Source organism: Engystomops pustulosus, unplaced genomic scaffold (genome assembly GCF_040894005.1).
Source record: "Engystomops pustulosus unplaced genomic scaffold, aEngPut4.maternal MAT_SCAFFOLD_233, whole genome shotgun sequence".
NCBI lineage: Eukaryota > Metazoa > Chordata > Amphibia > Anura > Leptodactylidae > Engystomops > Engystomops pustulosus.
Window position 1 is genome coordinate 1 of NW_027285112.1, and position 17,923 is coordinate 17,923.

At 40.5% G+C, this 17,923-nt stretch overlaps 1 protein-coding gene across 1 annotated transcript; it reads right to left on the minus strand.

Annotated features, from left to right (window-relative positions):
• Window positions 1-103: 103 nt before the first annotated feature.
• On the minus strand, window positions 104-16,682 carry LOC140109614 (PHD finger protein 10-like; the record flags this gene model as incomplete). Its single annotated transcript, XM_072132120.1, has 9 exons — window positions 16,499-16,682; window positions 15,433-15,560; window positions 13,490-13,620; window positions 12,759-12,842; window positions 9,056-9,189; window positions 5,846-5,899; window positions 5,609-5,758; window positions 3,352-3,461; window positions 104-257 (listed from the first exon to the last, which is right to left on the minus strand). Coding segments are annotated over exons 1-9 (1,020 nt in total), but the record flags the coding sequence as incomplete, so codon positions are not given.
• Window positions 16,683-17,923: the final 1,241 nt, after the last annotated feature.

The window sequence follows — 17,923 nt, forward strand, 5'->3', positions numbered from 1 at the left end:
GTCTAAATATCAGTAGTGGAGATTATACATATACATTTTATACAAACACATCAAAAAGTATTTTAGAATGGTTTGTATACAGTATAAAAAAATAAAGCCTTACTGAAGATTTCGTTTTCTTCTTTTCACGTGCTTCATCAATCTCATCAGAATCGCCATCACTATCAAGTGCCAGCAGTTCAGGGTCCAGTGGATCTAGTGGCGGCTCATACAATGCTGTATTTAATGGCAAGTATCGTAGTTCATTAGGAGAATACCTGCAAAGGAATTCGACAACAGTTCACAGGATAAAAAAAGAGCCAAGTTAGTAAACATTTTCTGCACAGACGAGGGCAATCTTGGCACACGGACAAAACTTGTTTCCTTCAGCAGTGCTCCAGGATTGGTAGAGAAAATCATGCACATCTGCAGACTTCCTATACTTCAAAATTTATGCTCAAAACCTATAACTCTGCCCTTCACCTTGCCAATATCCTCTCCAACAACCTCAAAAAGGTTCTTTGATACTGTTTACTCCTTACTAACACCAAAGGTGCAGGCATCCGTCAGAGACCGGGAGGCTGAAGATTTGGCCACCTACTTTCACCCCTTAACGCCGAAGCCACTTTTCACCTTCCTGACACGGCCCATTTCTTCAAATCTGCCCTGTGTCACTATAAGTGGTTATAACTTTGGAACGCTTTAACATATCCAAGTGATTTTGAAATAGTTTTCTCGTGACACATTGTACTTCATCTTAGTTGAAAAATTTTGGTGGTATGTTTTGCATTTATTTATGAGAATCAGATTTTTGGTGAAAATTTGGAAAAATTCTCAATTTTCAAAATTCACCGAATGTCTACTTTATGCCTCCGTGGTTTTTTATACATACTCTCATTTTTGTAGGATGTTATGGGGCTTTTGAACGTCAGGTGCAATTTTTCACATTTTCATAAAAAAAGCAAAATCCTGCTATTGAGGGACCTGCTCAGGTTTGAAGTCACTTTGAGAGGCATAAATAAAAGTAAAACCCCATAAATTACCCAGTTATAGAAACTACACCCCTCAACGTACGCAAAACGACTTTTATGAAGTTTGTTAACCGTTTAATTGGTTTACAGGGGTTAAAACAAAATCGGATGCCATTTTGAAATAAATTTTTTTTTTTTTACTAAATTAATGTGTTTTTCATAAAATGTACAAATTCTCAGTGGATAAAATACCAAAATGCTCCACAAAATTTGATACCCAATTTCACCCGTGTATAACAATACCCCATATGTGGTGGTAACCTGCTGTATGGGCACACGCCAGGGCATCGAAGGGAAGCTGCGCCATACAGAGCAGATTATGCATTGTCACTTTATAATGGCTATACAATCTTTATTTTTTTTTGCAATTTGGACATATAAGGGCTTATTTTTTGCGACATGAGATGCAATTTACAAATACTTCATTTTAGTGGGTCTGTAGCTTTTTGATGAGATTTTATTAGCTCTTTAAATGTATGGAGGAAAAGAAAATTGTCAATTTTGGGTTTCTTTTTTTGTATATTTTGGGGGTTGTACACTGTACACTAAAAATACTATGATATTTTTATTCTATAGATCACTACGATTACGGTGATTCCTCATTTATATAGTTTTTTTATATATTTTACAATTTTACAGGAAAAAAACGAATATAAAAGAAAATCTCATTTGTTTTTGCATCGCCATCTTTTCGGAGATATAACTAATATTTTTTGGTTGACAGAGCTAGTTTAGGGCTTATTTTTTAAGTGTTGAGGTGTCCTTTTCAGTGGTACCATTTTGGTGCACATAACTTTTTTTTTAATCACTTTTTGGAACATTTTTGTGAAGGGATTTTATGAAAATTTACATTTTTGGCGAGTTTTTCGCGTTTTGTTTTTACGGCGTTTACCGTATGGATCCAATAATGTTTCTGATTTATTGTACAGATTGTTACGGAATTCCAAATATGTGGGGTATTTTGGTGATTTTCAGGTTTTTTCACTTTATTAGATGTGTATAGGGAATGTTTGTGTTTAGGGGACTTTAACTTTATTTAATTAATTCTTTTTATTCCAAAGTGTCTTTAATTAGTGTTTTTTACTTTTATTCTTTACTTTAACAGGTTAGCTTGAACAAGCAATCCACTGATCGCTTGTTCAAGCTATTCTTCACCTAATACAGTGTAATACAGATGTATTACACTCTATTATGTGACACATGTGACATCACCTGCAGCTTCTGGCGCCAGCTCCGTTCAGGAGCCGGCACCAGAAGCTTGACGTACTATTACTGCATTTTGCGGGAACGCACCTCCCGCCATGCAGTAATAGTACGTCAAATGTCGGGAAGGGGTTAAAAATCAAATTGATAGCAATCGCCATGAAATAATTTCTTACCCCACTAATCCCTTTCCCTTCAGTATCTTACCCTGTTTTCTCTCTTGCTTTGAGTCAGAGTAAGAAGTGTCCAGGCTTCTTTTCCTCTACCTGCATCCCCTCACATCTCATACAGTCCCCCCTCACCATGTGAAGGACAGTATTGGCCCATTATGCTAGAGACATACATTATGGAGGAGGCAAATTGCGAACAGCTTTGTAAATCGGTATTAATATTGAAAACGGAATTTGCTGGGAAATTTGAGACAATGGCAGAAAGGAGAAGTGACCTTACAGCTTACTGTAGGTTTTCCATTAATGGCTTGTTATATTAATTTATTGGCACCATTCTAAAAATGAGTTAGAGGGGTATTCCCATTTTGGCAAATTAATGTTATAGTTTGAATGATAAAAAAAAAATATATACAATTTTCCAATTTACTTTCTGTATCAATTCCTCACAGATTTCTAGATCTCTAGTTGCTGTCCTTATATAGAAAACTTACATGTTTATTTCCAGTGAACAGAAATCTGACCATGGTCACACAGGTGTCTTCCACTTCTGGTGCAGAGTTCTCAGGCATGCACAGTGCACCTGTGAGTCCTCATCATCTACGATGTGCACATGCACATCTAAGCTCAAGGTATAGTCCTAGAGGACAAAACTACTCCCTCAGACTGACCATTTTTAGCTTCATCAGATCACTAAGCCCCCCCGATTTCCTGCCATGTAGAAGGCACCCCACAATCGCTGTACAAGGTGCCATAAAAGCCAAGATGCATTTAGTTATGAATGCGCACCGTAGTAGTAAACATGCATTATATTCATTAACATACTTCTTACTTGGACTCCCACATTAACGCATATCCCACTAATTGCCAATAGGCAGAGCGTATATATTGCAGCATATTAATTAATAAAATTAACCTGTTAGAAAAATCTCTAGGCAAAACAGCAACACTGATTTAGAGTGAACAAGTACCTCTTATAATACTCCTGAAATTGTCCTGGTATAAGGGAAACAGGGTAAGGGCTGACTTTAGTTATTTCCGAAGGTAGAATCTTGTACTTCCCTTGAGGAACTTGGATTACCTGGGACATCAAACAAGGTGGAAAAAAAAAAAAATGTGGAAAAAAGGCAAATATAGAACTTTACTAATCTTGAAATTCTGGATTTCAACAACAGCAGAGCCCACCTTCAATATAACCCATGACATCTTTATGCTTTCACTTATACTTATCCCCGATCTACCCAAGACATTTATGCCTGACATTGCAATTTTCTTTCTGTATTTTCTGTTATCTCCAATATGGCACCGCAAGCCATTTTTTGTATTTTGTTGTAAAGCTTGATAAAAATGTTATTAACACTTTTGGAAATAAGCATACCTTTCTTGCATTAAAAATTTGGGACAATTTAGCATGCAGCATAAACATTTTACTTTGCCTTGGTTTTTGCAGGAGGAGCTGTCCATTTTTATTTGCTATGTAACAAGGTACAGATCATCTTTTTGGCAGCCTTAACTCCTTCCCGACGCAGCCCTTTTTCATCTTTGCGCTTTCATTTTTCACTCCCCACCTTCAAAAAGTTTTTTTTATTTTTCCATGTACAGAGCTGTGTGATTGCTTGTTTTCTGCGAAACAAATTGCACTTCAATATGGTGGTATTTGATATTCCATGCCATGTAGTGGGAAACGGGGGGGGAAAAATTCCAAATGCAGTGAAATTGGTGGGGGGGGGGGGGAAAAACGCATTTGCGCCGTTTTCTAGTGGGCTTGGATTTTATGGATTTCACTGAAGTCCCAAATGACATGTCTACTTTATTCTTTGGGTCGGTACGTTTACGGGGATACCAAACTTGTATAGGTTTTATAATGTTTTCATACATTTACAAAAGTGAAAACCTTCTATTCAAAAAAAATATTTTGTTTTTGCAATCTTATAGCGAATTCCTTTTTCATACTTCAGTGTACGGAGCTGTTGGTGGTGTCATTTTTGTGGCGTTTTAAATGCTACCATTTTGAGGACTGTACTATATTTTGATCAGTTTTTATAGAATTTTTACTTTTCAAAATGGCAAAAAGTGCCACTTTCGATTTTAAGAGCTATTTTCCATTACGGGGTTAAGCGCAGTGAAAGGCTGTCACGGCGACCAATTGCCAACCCCCGACTGAAGGAACGGGGAGCAATGATCCTCGCCAAGATGTCGGTGCCACCATTTTTTTTAAGCTGCCGGCAGCTTTATCGGCGGATGTTACCTGTAAGCCTTTGCTGCAATTTGCAGCAAAGAATTAACGGTTATGGAGCACTCTCCATGCAAAGTACTATTACGTCACATGTCGGGAAGGAGTTAACACTGCATAATAAATACCCAATGCTATAGTTATGCAATTGCACTCTAAATGTACAGTTTGTATTCTTTTTATTGGGATTTTTTACTTGAACTGCATTTTTAAAGCAGTCATATTCTTTCTTAATTTCCAATATACACAGGCATTATCAAAGAGGTTCCTGTTATGACATTGCCAGCAACAGGAGGTAGTCTTCTGCTCCCTTCCCCGACTCCCGAGCAGGGAATACAACTGGATTCTTCTCCAAAAGCTAAACACCCATCATCCTGTTCCTGCCTCTAAATGATTGCATTTTATTTGAACTGGGAGCAAGGGATCAAATCTTTCTCCTTCCTGAATTGATGTACAAAGTAGTTTGCAGTTCTGCAATATTTATTGAAAAGTAAACATTTTAAATGGTTGTTAAACTTTACTTGCTTCTCCCATTTGTAGTTTTGACAGCTCCTCACATTTGTTTACAGAGCACCGGCTAATGTTAGCACACTGAGGAAAGAGAGTACCTGCAGCCCTTTGGGAAAGGAGTTATATAAATATTTAAATGGTCTCTAAATTTTCAATAAACATTGTTTTTATATATTATAAATTTTCTTGGAGTTGACTATTAACTGATTTTTTCTTTTATTTATCATCTCTGTGTCTAATTGTCCAGCCTCCTTCCCTTCTCATCTGCTTTTCACTGTGAAATACAGACAGAATTTCATCTTGCTAGACTTCTTACTGAAATGGAACCAGGATGGCAGGTTACATAGAATCTCTATGCAGGGGAGTGAAGAGAGACTCAGGCCAGGTACATCTTCTCCCAGCAGACTGCAGTTAGATACACAAATATACCTTTACTCCATCAAATTCTTATCACATTTTACATCATACTCAAAGCTGGCGCTTACATGTGTTTGTAAATCAAAGTAAGCTCTTCTCTCTTCCATCCTTTCACGATTTAAGTTACTGTTAAATTCTGCAGCTTTCTTGGCAGCTTTTTTGATGTACTCTGGGACTTTACTCGCTTCCACCTTTTGTGTGTTCTGTTGCTGCTGTTGCTGAAAAACAGCAAGATTTTTGTTACAGATCATTTCATTCTCCCAATGTAAAAGTAAAGAAGATAAATTTACAGTAAAACTGATTACTTTCCCAGTTTCATCCTGATCACATACTTCATTCTGAATATCTTCAGTAGTTATCTGTTATGGAAAAATATTGGTGTAAAAACAAGTTTGTGCTGTGGTTGGTAAATAAGCCACCCAAATAGTCTTTCCCAATCCCTCCAACAAAATAAGAATTAAGGGATTTTAAATAAACCATACAATTAAATACAAATCCCCAGGGGACACAGTTTCACATAATCTAGAAGTCCCACAAATGTATCATCCATTCACAGAATGGTGGATAAGTAATAAATTGCTGGGGAAGAGACAGTAATCACAGTAGGGGCACAGTAGTATGTACACTTCATTCACTGCTGTGAGACCAATAGACCAGGGGAACTCTGTGTTAATCACTAGTATAGCTTGGTTTTTATCTCAAATTAAGGCTATATTCACACTGCCGTTGACCGCCCGTACCGTACCGTAGCGGGCAACAGCAGTGTACGTGGAGAAGAGGAGGAGGTGAGCGCAGCTCACCCCCGCCCCTCTCCATAGCAACCTATGGCGTACGGCGCCATATTACGGGAAAAGATAGGACAGGTCCTATCTTTTTCCCGGGTACGGAACGGTACCGTACCGCTCCCGTAGGGTGCCGTGCGCCCATTGCTGCCTATGGGGGACGTATATCGGCCGTATATACGTCCCCCATACGTTAGTGTGAATGTAGCCTAAGAGTCTCAAGTATGCATTTCAGGCTATGTCAGAACTCCGGCATGAGGAACCTCTAGGAACGGAGCCCCTTTATATGGGGATTCAAATCCCTGGCTTACAACCACAGGGAACCTGTCAGGCACTTTATAATTCACAGAAGCCGCTGACAATTCAATATTATGTAGAGCAACTCAGTACAGAAAATGAGGTAGAGCCTTTAGTTTTTGGGGCTAGAGGTGACTGACAGTTTCCCTTTAAAAATGTTTCCGTGTTAATATATATTTTTTTTTAATTATTATTAATGGGCCTAAGGAAAATAATAGCCTTTACTTAGTATAACGGCGTGCACCCAAAGGGAGCACACTTGCATAGCAACATCACTACTATACTCCTCTGTACTAATATATATATATATATACACACACATAGATGGCAGAACTGGCGCCCTTCACAAGACCCACAGCTGCCATGTCACTGACACCATTCATACGCATTGTGCGGGGGCAACAATGGAGTTATTTGCCTTTAATTTCTTATGCACAAAACCTTCAGGCTTAGGCTGCATTCACACGAATGTTTGGGGGGTGTATATACGGCCGACATATACGGTGTAAATATGTCCCCCATACACATCTATGGGCTCACGGCCCTGTAGGGGAGCGGTACGGTGCGGCACTGTACCGCTCTGTAGCCCGTAGAAAGATAGGACATGTCCTATCTTTCTATGTAATACGGCGCCGTGCGCTGTATATTCCAATGGAGAGGGGTGGGGGTGAGCTGCGCTTATCCCCTGCTCCTTCTCTGCAGCGCCGATGTATGTCCACCGTACTACGGTACGGCGGGCATACATGGTGTGCATCTAGCCTCAGTGTAATTTGACCAACCTAGCCAACAAATTGGCCATGTTTCATAGCACCATCTTCTAGCTGATGTGGACACTATGGACCCTGGCATCAAAGGGATTAAATGACTAGGATTTAAGTTCTATTTAGGTTAATATTGCTTCACAAAAAACAAGGAGCAATGCAGCCTAATATGTAATAGTAAAATATACTCGTATAAAATGGAATTCTAGTCAACCAACTGATATTGTGAAATAAAAAAAATAAAATGTATATTATATATATGGCGTTTCCTAACAACAACTTCCACAAATGAGCAAATATAAAACCTATGAGACGGTCAAATATTTTCAGCCATTTCTTAGTTTTCCGTTTTGCAGGTCCCCTCTCTACTACTCTATGTGCAGGTGAATGAAGCTTTATGTTGTCGCAGAGGTAATGAGCAGGTCATTTAGAGTAGTACAGAAAGTATGTGTCTGACGTATGTAAGACTTGGAAGGGGGGGGGGGGGTAAATAATTTCTATTTGGCACCAACAACACTGGCCCTGTTCACTTCAAATCTTACTGTTCTCCTACAGTGAGATAAGTGGAGAAATAAGCATTTGTCTCATACTGTACAACATTTGTGCACAACCATTGTGCTTGTACTATGGATAAATGCAGTTGATTTTTATTTTAAAAATTCTGGAATTAGGAAACTTCTGCAGTGTACACATTATTGGAATCTGTACTTCAATAGCAAAACGGCTTGTTTTAAGGGCCTGGAAGAATCAAAGTTATTTTGTCATATTTTTTTGCATTAGTTAGCATGGACAGCCTATGACCATGGATAGTCATTGAATCAGACTGTGCACTGGCCGGAAAATGGGACATGGAGATATATGATGCAAGAAGGAACTCCTTTCATCATATATAAATATAATGCAGAGTCTAGTCCTCTGGACGGTCTATAAAATCTGACCAGCATACGATCAGTGATTGACGGAAGGACCAGGGCCACGTGCCCTGGGCCCAATTGTGGGACAAAACAAGGATTGGTTAAACACACCAAACAGGTGCAAAATTATACCATACGCTTATGTAGTCTCCATAACTGATGTGAACTGGCCTTAAATGATGTAGTAAGTACAGACATCTGTTTCTCCATGTCTGTCTACTGCCTCTTTTACTAAAGTAGGCAGCTCCTAGTGCTTGATCAAACGCCGCAGTGTTATAGTGATAGCGTTACCGGAAACCTCTGCGGCGGGGTACAGTGTAATCATCGGACAGCTTGCAAAGCTGTCCGATGTATTCATGAGGGGGCGGTCCAAGGCGCTGCCTCTTCCCCGGACCGCCCCGCTAGCTCCATAGGCCGGCAGTGACTGCCGCGCGCTAGGCGGCATTCACCGCCCCTAGCCACGCCCCAACCCTGCCCCCTCATGAATACGTCGGACAGCTTTGCGAGCTGTCCGACAATTACATCCTACCCCGCCGCAGTGTTTCATACCGTTACCGGAGGTTTCCGGTAACGCTATCACTCTAACACTGGGGCGTTTGATTGAGCACTCGGAGCTGCTTACTTTAGTGCTGATAAATTGGGTGACAGGTCCTCTTTAATATACTAGTTAAAAATAAATGCAGTCTCCAAGTTAAACTAAAGCACTTATTGGAAATTGTTACTTACATGAAATGTTAGTTTTCTAGAAGTGTGTAACTTACCGAGTATTCCTTGTAATGATCTGTGATGCGCTGGCGCTCTTTTTCCTGAAGAATAACAGAGTACTCCGCATGCTTGGTAGGATATTCTTTAATCATTAGGTCAATTACTTCATCACTTCTTAAAGCAGTCAGACCTTCAAAAATGGCAAGGAGAGAGGAGTCCGATATTCTAATAGCAACAGTCATTGATTTAAAAAAACAAAACAAAACCTGGAGCTGTTCGAGTTTGTATCCCCAATCATACCCAATATAACTGGTATATAAATGTTGTCCCTTCAGAAACCACAAACTGCAGGGCTGCCATCTAGTAATGTGCCTGACATAGGCTAAGCAATACTTGTTATAATTGTATAGCGCTGCTAAGACTTGCTTGATTTTATGGTTCAATAAAAAGACTTGGTTGATTTTAAACCTTTACTATAAAAAGGAGTTGATATACGGAGTTGAGCACTGACATTTACTTTGAATTTGCTAAAGAGCCCAAGCCTGCCCCTACACTTCAATTTGTTTATTCCATTCCATTATCTACTGGCCAATCATGGCACCGGGTTATAGGATTGCACTTGAACCAGCATGACAGCATACAGGCAGGACCCCTATGGAATTGTGTAAAGAGCAGAGGGGATGGCAAAATGAGGATTCAAAATACCTGCAATTAGCACTTGTACCACTCATTAGCTGAAGCAACTCACATGTTGCCACAAAAGGGGCTGGATCCAGTACCAAAAACAGAAGTACCAGATCAATGTGGAAAGTATGAACTGGAGCAAGTTATGCTTTCTATTTACCCCCCACCTCTGCCCTAGCCCCACATTCGTTTTCCAGGAAGTTAAGCTAGAAACATGACGACACGGTAACTAGCACTTCCACCATCACACCAGAAGAACTGTCCCCCTGCATTGGCCAAATACACATCTTCCGTGTTAAGCAGCTTTCATTTAAAACATTATTTCACATGCAAAATGTTAATTTACTAGGTAAAATAATTTAATGCTGAATATCTACAGTGCCAAAAAATAGTGATGATTGAAATACTAAAATTATGGTTCAGTAGCCCTGCCCGGAGCTCAGAGACTCTCACTGATTCACTTCCTGTCAGGAGATCCTGAGCAGAGAGAAACTACAAACTACAAGGAGATAAGTGATCTGAGGGAAAGGGGAGACAGGCACATGCCTGTGAGAACACAGATGTAGCAGTGCTGATAGTGTGTAATAGGCATCTCATGGATCTAATCTCTCTCTTTCTATGTGTTAGTGTGTTAGTGCAATGTCAGAAGCCAGATTAAAGTGTATATACACTCACCGGCCATTTTATTAGGTACACCATGCTAGTAACGGGTTGGACCCCCCTTTTGCCTTCAGAACTGCCTCAATTCTTTGTGGCATAGATTCAACAAGGTGCTGGAAGCATTCCTCAGAGATTTTGGTCCATATTGACATGATGGCATCACACAGTTGCCGCAGATTTGTCAGCTGCACATCCATGATGCGAGTCTCCTGTTCAACCACATCCCAAAGATGCTCTATTGGATTGAGACCTGGTGACTGTGGAGGCCATTTCAGTACAGTGAACTCATTGTCATGTTCAAGAAACCAGTCTGAGATGATTCCAGCTTTATGACATGGCGCATTATCCTGCTGAAAGTAGCCATGAGATGTTGGGTACATTGTGGTCATAAAGGGATGGACATGGTCAGCAACAATACTCAGGTAGGCTGTGGCGTTGCAACGATGCTCAATTGGTACCAAGGGGCCCAAAGAGTGCCAAGAAAATATTCCCCACACCATGACACCACCACAACCAGCCTGAACTGTTGATACAAGGCAGGATGGATCCATGCTTTCATGTTGTTGACGCCAAATTCTGACCCTACCATCCGAATGTCGCAGCAGAAATCGAGACTCATCAGAACAGGCAACGTTTTTCCAATCTTCTACTGTCCAATTTCGATGAGCTTGTGCAAATTGTAGCCTCAGTTTCCTGTTCTTAGCTGAAAGGAGTGGCACCCGGTGTGGTCTTCTGCTGCTGTAGCCCATCTGCCTCAAAGTTCGACGTACTTTGCATTCAGAGATGCTCTTCTGCCTACCTTGGTTGTAACGGGTGGCGATTTGAGTCACTGTTGCCTTTCTATCAGCTCAAACCAGTCTGCCCATTCTCCTCTGACCTCTGGCATCAACAAGGCATTTCCGCCCACAGAACTGCCGCGCACTGGATGGTTTTTCTTTTTCGGACCATTCTCTGTAAACCCTAGAGATGGTTGTGCGTGAAAATCCCATTACATCAGCAGTTTCTGAAATACTCAGACCAGCCCTTCTGGCACCAACAACCATGCCACGTTCAAAGGCACTCAAATGACCTTTCTTCCCCATACTGATGCTCGGTTTGAACTGCAGGAGATTGTCTTGACCATGTCTACATGCCTAAATGCACTGAGTTGCCGCCATGTGATTGGCTGATTAGAAATTAAGTGTTAACGAGCAGTTGGACAGGTGTACCTAATAAAGTGGCCGGTGAGTGTACATCTTGTACCCTGATAATGTAACCACATTGTCATCCCACAGAACTAGAGGGGTCATCAATTGTCTGCTTAAAGAGGCCCCGTTCACAGTAATAGGAGCTAAAACAGCACTAAAACTAGTAAAGCGATTAAAATTGTCAAGTAAGAGGTTAAAATGATCTAATTGTGTTAACATCACTAGGGGATTGAAATGAGAGAATTTTCTTTTGTGGGAAAACCACTTTAATGGCTTTTACTGTAAAGTCCATGTGACATATCCCCACCATTGTTTAGGTCAGTGCAATCACTGAAAGTCACCATATTTCGACACCAGTAACTTTGTTATACTTCCGTACCCAGAAATGTTTATGGTACGTTTAAGGGATGGGCAGACTATTTCATTGATGCCACTTTGAGAACTGAAAAACTGAATGTTCACTTTTATACATATTGAACATTTTTGTTTGTTACAGCATTCACTATATGGGAAGAATGTTATAATTTGATAGAACAGAGTTATCCATCTCTATTTGATTTGTTCATTTATATATGCATTATAGGGAATTTTTTATTTAACTATTGTTCAGACCACCTAGTGTTTTGCATTTTACAGATATGATGCAAGGACTCTATGTTGACCACCTGACCTGCAGTATTAGCAATCTAACTGTTACAGAGGTGCCTGGATCTAAGAGTAAGTACCCCTGGTTTATCCATGCTTGATTTTGATGGTAGATTTCCTTTATAGAATATCTGTCATTTCAGATAAATTTTTGAGTGTGTGTGCACGGAGGTTGGGAATGCTGTAAACATTTTTCCAATAATCTTAAATAAGAAATTCTGCTTAGACTGTAAAGAAACAGAATGCAATGTGCCACCTACTAATGGCTGTACTTCTCCAACGTCAAGGGCTGCCAGGTTGAAGTCTGACTCGCTCTTCTCTGGCTGTAGTATTCCATGAGCATTATTTTCAAGCTAAGTGAAGGGGTTAATAGCTCAGTACACAAACACAGGGAGATGAGATGGAACTTATTGTTAGCCTCACAGACGCACGCAGAATTTCTTAATAAAATATATTACATAAATGTTCACCCCACGCACAATATTAAAAATTATCTTTCACGACTGTTACACTTTAAGCTGTCAAAAAAAAAAAAAAAAAAAACCACACCATTAAGAAAACGAAGAAAAACTTAAGCAATTACCAAGTGTACACTGAGTTTCTGTAATGACATTTAGCTCTCTCAGGTAAAGTTTCTCCTTGTGTGAAAGATCTCTTCGCTCTAAATCTTTAAAGTAAAAAAAAAAAAAAAAACACAATTACAAATTGCATTTATGTCCATATATTAATTGCAAGTAAAGCGAATCAGGCAAGAAGTAAAGATGTAAAGTTGAGGTTTCTGTAACCTTTATTTAACCCCTTCCCGCTGCAACCCTTTTTCATTTTTGCGGTTTCATTTTTCACTCCCCACCTTCAAAAAGCTATAACTTTTTTATTTTTCTATTTACCATTTCTATTTTATTCCGAAAGCAGTGAAAAACCATTATTATATTTTGACATGAAGTCACAGGGAGCGACAATCCTCGCCTAGATGGTGGTGCCCATGCGCCACCATTTTTTTAAGCCGGCGGCGTTTAGTGGGGAAGAACATGTGAACGAGCTTTATTTCTCCCTGGATAAACCTTTCAACCAGCTGAAAAAAAAGTCTGGATAAAGAATTCTGCAAACCTAACATGTGTTCCCTGCAACCCTTATAATGTCAGGAACAGGTACAAAAAAATTCTGTGGGGAACACAACCCTTTTACATTCACCCCATTCTTTCCAGATTACTGCTCTTCTATAAAAGATAATAGAACAGCCAGGTCTTACAATGTAGCGCATCAAATAGAGTGAATAAAAGCTTTTTGTATATGAAATGACAAAAACTTCATTACCTGGATATTTACGCTTGAAAGAGGTGACACCAAGATATTCACTGACTTGTTCTTGTAACATATAGTACTCTCCCGTTTCATCTGACGGCCACTTGTATTCAACTAGATTTTCTGCAGGGAAGTAGCTAGAGCTAATAAAATATAGTTGAGTTAATATTCATAATATCAGAGAAAGTTAATAGCTCTATAGATCGAGAGAGTTATATATCATGTATAACAAGTATTACTACCCACCTATTACTGCATATTTTTCAAAACCAGCACGTGTTACTTTACACGGTAATAACAGTAGAACACTAACTTACCCAGCTGTTTTTAAGTTTGTTTTTTCCATGACATTGTATAGTGTCCTTTTAAAATTTTAGAATCAATTATTTTAGGAACCATTTTATTTCTATTGCGGTTTTGGTAGGTCTGTTAATAGAAACCAACAACATATCACCCCATTCTATTAACTTCACCCCTCAATCTTTCCTGTAATGAGATGGCATTTTCATTGCTAGCATTTTGGGGACTGTGCAACCTTTTAATCTCTTGCAATTAAATTTTGGTGTGTTGTGAAACGGCAAAAAAGTGGCAATTCGGACATTTTCCGTACGAGCTTTACCGAAATTAGTATACGTTTTTTTATTTGTATAGATGGAAATTTTGGGATGCACCGATACCCAATAGTTTGTGTTTTTGTTTACATTTTCCACATTTTTTAAAATGATTTATTGTTTTATAGGTGTTAGGGGCTTTTGGGACATTTTAGTGAGTTTTATTTAAAAATGTTCACAACACTAGCATATGAACTAGGGATCATGTGATCACTAGTTCATACTAATGCACTGCAATAACCATGCATTGCAGTGCATTAGAAGTGTCAGCCTATGCACTTGCACAGGCTGACAGGCAGACTGCTCGGTCCAGCCAGGGGCCAGATCAAGCAGGCTCTGCTTCAGACAGACCCAGGAACCTTCATTAGGTCCCCAGCTGTCCGGCAGAGGAGACAGCACCCTGCAATGGCATTGCGGGGTGCAGGCAGAATGAGGGAATGGAGTCCCCTCTCTCAGCAGGTATGTAGACTTGACTGTGGGATCTAAGGGGTTAAACAGGCCAGATGGGATGTCATCTCCATCGGATTGTTAGAGCAGGGGGTCACTGTTCTTCCCTACCCGGGGGGACCCATGCAGAACTTGGGTTAGGCAGACGGAAAAACCGGTTGGCCTAGCCCAAGGCCCCTTAGTGAACGACAGAGAAATCCGTATGGGTGGTCCCTAAGGGGTTAAAAAAAACCACATGACTTGTCTGTGCTGCTCAGTCCTCAGCTTTCAGCCCCCCCCCCCTTAATGCTCCTGTACAGCTCCTCCCTGTTCCTTCACTCACATATAAACAGAGCTTATGGCATGGTGAGCTGATATCAATGGGGCAGGGAGGGGCTGAGAACAGCACAGACATGTCACGTCTTTATTAAATGCATCCAAAACAAAGCAAACCCTGGGACTGAGCAGAATATTTTGTCAGGAAGCCAGGTAAGTTAAAACACACTGTTACATTGTAATAAAAATGCTGAGAGAAGGCACAAAGACATATTTGCAATTTAGGTGTAATGGGTTTTTGCAACCGGAGTTTAGTGAAAATGAGGTTCTTGGTGACAGGTCATCTGCAGAAATTGACACCTCATCTGCCGCCGTTATCAAGCTTTTTAAGCAACTATGATAAATCTGACGTGCCAGAGACATCTAAAGATCCTGCCTAATGATAAATCCTGCCTGATGATAAATCTGTCCAAAAAGGTGATGCGAATTCTGGCAAGTACAACCGTGACCAATAACACATTAGTATCATTAATAATTAAACTCTAAGATCCAAAACACAATTGATACTTGTGTCTAAGATCATAAAGCTCATTCCCAAAAATATTATGTTTTAGTGGTGTACAACACAACAAATAAATTTACCCAAAATCTTGGTTAGAATTTTCACAACTTGGGGTGCTTTCTCCAGATGCTGTGCGCCTTCGTTTGGGAGCTTGACTTCCATCATTGGAGGTTTCCTCCAGATCTCTTCCATCATTTGAATTTTCTTCCTGAAAAACAGCATCCAAAACATCAAACGAAGATACAATGGAAAAGCTGGTTTATGTGCTACCACCCGCCTTGCAGTGAAAAGGTCAAAGATGAGGAGAAATTATAGGTGTGGGGGAGCTAGTGCAAAAAGGAAATAATGTCACCTTTTCTGTAGCCTCCCTTCTTATAAACACAGGAGCCACAAACAAGGAGCACAAGGGGGCTTCATAAAAGGGGCTACAGAAAAGGAAGGGGTTATGGAAAAAGAGGTTGTGGAAATGGTTGTAGTAAATATTTTGTATTATTAGTGCAGGAGTGAAGTTTTGTACTGTTCTGTGGTTGTTGGTGCATCTAGGGTGCTGGTTACTGATGTGGCCCCTTCTAGTTGAGAAGTATGACAATTATATGTCTGTGGAGTCTGAATCAGTCCATTTTATCAAAACACCAACTCCACCAAAATGCGCACTGACTGACTCCACAGCTTCCTTCCATAAAATAAGTACAGTGCTGCAGATTGTGATATATAAAGATGCATTATTGTATAAATCCACACAAACATTTAGGACAACCCCTTTAAATCCCTGTTGGGCTATTGGGTACAAAGCTGGAGGCCAGATAAATGATAATCCCCCATGTACAGATTGACAGCAGGGGGCTGATCCCTGAGGCACCAGCAGTTACCCAGACCTCCCCAGAGCATATACACATGGGGCGTCTGGAGGGATCCTTCCCCAGCAGATTCTCATGTACTAAACATATCCCCCTTGTAGCCTTGAAACTTCCATTGATAAGTGATTTCTCTGTGAACCAGAACACTAACACCACATCATCACCTATGATATACAGAATGGTGAGCACTGGTCAGGTAAACCGAAGAGTGTGTACAGCACACCATGCAATGTACAAGGACGATGCTCTGAGGAGACCCGGGACGGGTATGGAGCGTACACGATCTCACCTTCAGGGACGGCGCAGCCGGAGTGGCCGGATCACTGTCGCACAGAGGCCTCGCCGGTGACATGACGGCGGCCATGATGATCCATCCAGCGTAAGAAACAACAACACGGCCTGCGGTACTAGCTACAGCCACACCCCCTGTTATCTCCGCCCCCAAAGTGATAATGCTTCTTGTGCATGGTGGCCCACGTGACTGGCACACATCCGGTGTTCGTTCTGCGTAATGACGTCAAAGATAGGGAGGGTCCTACGCGCTAGTATCAAGGTTGAATCTAGCATGGAGGCGCGGCATTTCAGACCATTCTGCAGTGAGGAGACTCTACCAGGAGTACTTCCACTCTAGTCAGTTTTATGGTGAGGAGACTAGAGTGGAAGTGGCAGGACCTAGTGATGGGAATTCCGGCTCAGCTCACTAAGAAGAGCCGGCTCTTCTGGCTCCTGAACAGCTCCCTATTACATGTATAATAGGGAGCCGCAGTCAGTCACCCCACATCACACCACTTTTAACCCGATTTTATCGGGTTTTTTTCTTTAAAGAAAAAAATCTTATTTATACTTAAGTATAGTTGAAATAACATATTCACAATCTCCCAAAATAGGTTTTTATTTTTTCATTGCATATTTTTTACCTCATTTAACGGAATGATTAGTATAACTTGTATGGTTTTTCTAAGGCTGATGCGCCTGAAAGTAAGAAAACTTTGCAATTTTATATTTTTTTAGTGGACAATTTTTTATTCTGTTTTGCCAGTTACACCACACATGATAAAAAAATGAGAGAATCCTGCATGGCCCGGCAGTGTATAACACAAATATATAAAGCACCTTTCTGAATACAGTGTTGGAAATGAAGGGGTGCTCAGCTGGCAGTGGTGTGGCCGGTGCTGGACATTCCTGTCCCCTGCTTGTGCACTCACTATAGCCTGCAAGTACAGTATTTTTTGGACTAGAAGGCACATCGGAGTATAAGGCGCACCATCAATAAATGCCTGCTAAAATGTCTCAATATTCAGAAAACAATGTCATATAACCAAGCATCTGATCACGATATCACAGCAACCTCCATTGAGGATGGGAAGGAGTAGAAGTCCAAGGAGGCATAATGTAATTTCATGTGAACAGATACATGCATAGGCTACAGATTGCAAATGTTAGGAGACAAAAAGACCTTAGATAATGTCACCCTGGTCACGATCCCTCGGTAGGTGAGAGAATACCAAAGGGCTGGCAGACCTTACATACTGTGGTATTAAATGAGCTCTGGAGAGATTTACAGTTTTCTATTATACACACAGTCTTTTTGCTTGGCCAGAATGCAAAACTCCAGCAACCCAATTCTGTCATGAACTCTTGGATTAGGTCTACTAATTCAGACACTGGAAGATCGTACGTGGGGGAGAGAGCAAATCCAATCTATACCTTTTTC